Source organism: Neolamprologus brichardi, chromosome 18, assembly GCF_056152115.1.
Source record: "Neolamprologus brichardi isolate AB-2024 chromosome 18, ASM5615211v1, whole genome shotgun sequence".
NCBI classification, from domain to species: domain Eukaryota; kingdom Metazoa; phylum Chordata; class Actinopteri; order Cichliformes; family Cichlidae; genus Neolamprologus; species Neolamprologus brichardi.
Window position 1 is genome coordinate 27,705,814 of NC_142121.1, and position 5,294 is coordinate 27,711,107.

The 5,294-nt window shown below is 34.8% G+C and overlaps 1 protein-coding gene across 1 annotated transcript; it reads right to left on the bottom strand.

Annotated features, from left to right (window-relative positions):
• Nucleotides 1–587: 587 nt before the first annotated feature.
• Nucleotides 588–3,936, bottom strand: LOC148097764 (complement factor H-related protein 1-like). Its single transcript, XM_087831457.1, has 9 exons — nt 3,861–3,936; nt 3,607–3,739; nt 3,337–3,513; nt 2,232–2,411; nt 1,975–2,151; nt 1,434–1,538; nt 1,231–1,272; nt 948–1,109; nt 588–859 (listed from the first exon to the last, which is right to left on the bottom strand). Exons 2-9 carry the CDS (start codon nt 3,659–3,661, stop codon nt 609–611), a joined length of 1,149 nt encoding a protein of 382 aa, XP_087687583.1. The 5' UTR covers nt 3,662–3,739; nt 3,861–3,936; the 3' UTR covers nt 588–608.
• Between the last annotated feature and the right edge of the window lie 1,358 nt (nt 3,937–5,294).

Consider the following 5,294-nt stretch of genomic DNA (forward strand, 5'->3'; position numbering starts at 1 on the left):
AAATACTTATTTTCCACCCTGATTTACGAATAAATTCTTTACAAATCCTACCATGTGAATTCATGGATTTTTTTTTCACATTCTGTCTCTCACAGTTGAAGTGTACCTCTGGTGCAAATTACTGACCTCTGTCATCATTTTAAGTGGGGGAACTTGCACAATCGGTGGCTGACTAAATACTTTTTTGCCCCACTGTATATCAGCCTCATTAAAGGTGGTCACACAGTAAACTCTGTTTAAAGCTTTTTTGCATGTTTTAAAGAAATACATATTCATCAGGTCTATAAGATCTATTGTGATTCCACTAGAAATTGCCAAGTGGAAATGCCAAGGATAACTTCAGGTTTAAATCATCACAGGCATTAGTGCAGGGAAAGGGAAGCTGTCAGAGCTGCAGCATGTGCTACAAGGAATCAGTGAATCAGCAGTATTGCTGTACTTTTTTCTGTGTGTTTAAATGAGTTTAAAGTTGTAAAAGCTTTCTTGGATTTGGCGACACTGAGAGACATTAAGTGCTCAGATCTTTTAAAAGGTTGTTATTAAAACGATTCATGTTCAGTTGTTTTATTTATTAAAAAGTTTTCTTTCTTATAGGTAATAAAAACGTGTTAACATGTACGCAACACAGCACTGAAAACTCTTTTCTGACTGACACGTTCAAACATAGAGAGTTTACAGTAATACTTACATTCAGTTGCCTCCACTCTTCCATTGATGCATTGAACCATAGAATAATGTTCCAACGACCAGCTGCGTGGTTTCACACACTCCACTCTCTCTTCCTCACCATTTTCTATGTGCACAGTTCCCACAGATATGTATTCAGGATTGTCATTGGTGTTGACAGCACAGAAGTTAGCTGGACACAAGAAACAACCATTAAATTAAAATTTCTCCCCAACACTTTAACAGATCCATAAAAATGATTATCATTGATGTGTTTATACCTCTGCACTCAGGTAACTTTGACCACATACCACTGCTGATACACTTCACTGTTTCTGGACCCACTAATCTGTACAAACGTTGGCATCGGTATGTCAAATAGTATTGTGAAGTTTGCAGAGCAACAGCATTTTCAATAACAGGGATGTTTCCGCAATTCTGAACTGAAATGAAAACGCAGGAATATTTCTGAAAACATATCAAACTGTGGCCAAGGTAATGCACTTAACATTCTGATTTCATCAGCATGAATAAATTCAAGGAGAAAATAATGTACTTATTTACTTGTTGTATAACGAAGACGTGTGTCTCTCTCATTTGAAGATCCTGAAAGACACAAAACAGTTATTTTGCTTTGAGATTAAGCCAATTTGAACATTTTCTCTATTATTATTTTATAAAGTTTGTCAGTCATTTTTATGTTAACAAGGTATTCATGCTAGAGAACTTTTAACCCCCACTGAGACATAATGTAAATCATAACCTACCTCCATGTCCTGGCTGGATCTCACTGCCAGCAGATGCACTGTCTCCGTCTCCTGTTTCTGTAACTGTTGATTCAGTATGTTCACCACCTGGTCTGGTTTCTATCTCTGACAGAGAGACAGAAAATACATCACATATTCTACACACACTACATATGCATCCAAGAACTTTTACTGCTCAAAAACATTCAAAAATAAAAGGATAAAGTCACTCCAATATGTATTAAATATCTGTTTTTTTTGTATTTTTGTATTTTATTAAATTTCACTATGAACAGCAGAAAAGACTGTAAACAGACACTGACAGTCCACTTCCTGTTTAAACGTGCATCATTTGTAGACTGTAAACTTCAAATGATTGCAGAATACTTATTTTTTTTATTTATTATAATTCTGGCCACCTGATCATACACTAAACATTCTCATTCATTTGTGCACTGATACAAGTGTCATGTGATTACTTGTTTTTAAACTTACTGTGGATTATTGCCAAATAAGAAAAAGTAAATACATAAATGCAGATCTCATTAAACAGTCAGCTTACTGCATGTTGGCACTGCTGTCCAGTTTCCCTGTATACAAACAGATTTCTCGGTGTGTGCAGTGTATCCGTCTTCACACTCATACTGCACTTCTGAACCTGCTGCAAACACTTTCTGGTATCCATGAATGATGACCGCATGGGGGATTTTAGGAGGTGCACTGCATGCACTCACACTTCCTGTAAAAATAAAAAGTCATGAATAGAAGCAGAAAAAAGTGTTGAACAGCTAACTGGAGTCAAACATGTAGCAGACTTACTCTCACAGACTGGTGCAGAGGACCATTTTCCATTTCCACAGGTAGTGGTGTTGATCTGGTTCTGGTGCTCAAATCCTCCATTGCATGTTATCCCTAGTATACTTTCATCCTCATACCAGCCGTTTGAGTTTTTACGGTACTTTCCATTGGGAATAGTTGGTGGAAGGCAGCTGCTTTCATCTGAGGAAGAACAGACCAGAGTCACCATCAACACTTTGAGATTTCACAGAGTAACTTTTACATTCATAATTAAAACTTTCTGACTGCGAACAGCAACATGCCGCATTAAATGTTGTGAATAGTTAATTTAAGGAATTACTGGAAGAGTTTTTTTTATTGATTGTTTAAATCTGAGGAAAACCAGACAAATGTCACCATCAACAGTTTAACAATATTAACTGTTGGGGTTCAGGGTTAGTGTAAGTGTTCATGAAAGTCACGATCAATGACAAATTCCCATCTTAACCATGAAGACAAGCAACATGTATTTTCTTTTTAATTATAATTGATGTTTTATTGGTTTTTTTATTTATACAACATGAACAACAATACAACTTAATCACAGTGGAGGGGAAAAAACAAAACAAAACAAAAACAAAACAAAACAAAAAACCTAACAAACACGTATTTTCTTGGAAGAAATGCAATTTTCTTTTATTCGTGGCAGAATGATTCTTGACAGGCTTGGACTTCTGTGATTTGTGGTATTTAACTTTAAAACTCCACAAACAGCAAAATGTGTCCCTGCATGAACAGTTAATTCAAAGAGAATTAGGAGTCCCAAACTCTGATTTGTATGTCCTGTACCTCATAATATTATTTTTTATTTAGTTTATAATTTTTTTAGAGTAAAATGAAAGCTTCACCATCCTGACATAAGATTGAACATTGTCTTTATTTGCTGATCAGTCTGATTTTTAGCTTATGTTTTGAGACAACTGATTACACAATCTTTTAATAATAATAATTATATATATATATATATATATATATATATATATATATATATATATATATATATATATATATATATATATATATATATATATATAAGCTTTAAGCACATTCACCATTCCCAGTATAGACATATATATGTAACACTTACCTATGCATTGCGGTTCATGAGACCATTTCCCATGTTCACAGGTACTGGTTGCCCACCAACCCTCCACTACAGGTTTATATCCGTTATCACAGGAATAAGTGATAATGTCTTTGTTAGAGTAAGTCTCTTGTTCGGGGATAAAATAACCATGAAGCCTGGGAGCGTCACAGCGCTGTGCTGAAATACAATAAAAACAAACAAACAAACCCCATAAAAACGCACATTAGATATATAACCAACAACTTCAAATAAATAAATAAATGTCCTCACCGAGAAGCACTCCAGGAAAAAAAATCAGGACAAATCCAAGAGACCTGAGACACATTTTGCAGGAATTAATTCACAAAGCAGAGCAGAGTAGAACCTTGTTCTTCTGAACCAGTTAATAATTAGTCATCAAAGCCTAAAAGTTGGGAAACAGTAAACATTAGGCTGAGTAATTCTGGCTGTTGTTGAAATCGATTCACAAATAGACACTGCGTGCACATTTTCTAAATGTATAAAGCTTAAATTGGGGTCCTTACAAATGCACACAAAGAACGCAGACACACATTTTGTACACATAGTGAACGTCAAGAAAACACCACTCAGTTGGAACTGCTTGTATTTATTTCTTTCCTCCTGCATTTATCAGATAATGTTTTTGTACAAAAATCTATGAGGTTATTTACAGTCCAGGTTTCAAACTGACTTCCCGGACAGCCGTAATCAGAGTTCAACATTGTGAAACATCAAACAGCAGCCACATCAACGCAAAGACGTTCAGCAAAGACTGAATCCTAAAGCCAGAAACAAAACAAGCAAAAAGGATGTTGACTGTGTTCAGTAATATTGTTATCATGATATTTGTTTTACGGTGAAAGATTCAGTTCTTATTGATCCTTGCATGCTCTTTATATTTTCTTTTGAGGAACATGTGTTGGGTAGATTGAGGTAAAATTAAGTAAAAGGACAGATGTTTAAAAAACAAAAATAGCAATGGTTGAATTACATATGAGTTTTAGTTTCCTACTATTCTCACTCTATTGACAGCTGGCTGAGAGCTGGGAGCTTTCTCTGGATAAATCTGACATCTCAGGGGAATCACAGGACAGCAGTTTATATAAATTGTTAGATCCTGACACATCGCTATGCTGATGAATATAGGCTTTGTTACTGTACAGTGTCTTAAAACCTGTGCATCATTTTAATTAATTACTATTAGTTTGTTCTCAGCGTGCTCTGCAAAGCTGCCGGTGTTTATTAAATTCAGTATTACAAGAATCCAACATTAATCTTACACATGTGAAGTGTGTTTGAGTCTAATTCAGGGATGTCAAACTCATCTTACATTGTGTGGCACTATAGCCCACTGATCTAAAGTGGGCTCGACCAGTGAAACTGTGTGAAACAGTGAAAGTTTAGTTAAAAATCAAAGCACTGAGACGTCGTAAGAAAGAAAAACAAATGACTATTTGAACAGTACAACTAAGTTTTTCCACATAATAAAAAAATGCTGCTGTAATAAATGAAATAAATATTTCAAATATAAATATTGGCTGATTAAATTAGCTCGTTGCCCAGATTGTGCAGTAATTATAAAACAAGAATGTTTCTGTGAATTCAAAGAAATTGTCCCATTTTCTGGGCCCACTAAAAAACAGAAGTTTCTATATACTCAATATTGAAAAGGCATGAATTTTCTAATTTTTCCTTTTTTTAAAATTTATTACTTAATTACTTTGGTGGACTATGAATAGCCACAGATCTTTACCAGCTGCTAATGTCAGCAACCTGCTCTCTTCTGCCGCTTACAGGTCCGCTTACTTAAGATACCTGCAGCATAACCTGGAATAAACTGGAGCTAATGAGCATAGTTTAAGAAGTAGTTTTTATTTAATGAAATAAATACCTCAAGTGGAAATAGAACAACATTTTTTGTTGCTTACATTCATAATGTTATAATCTTTAAATGTTAA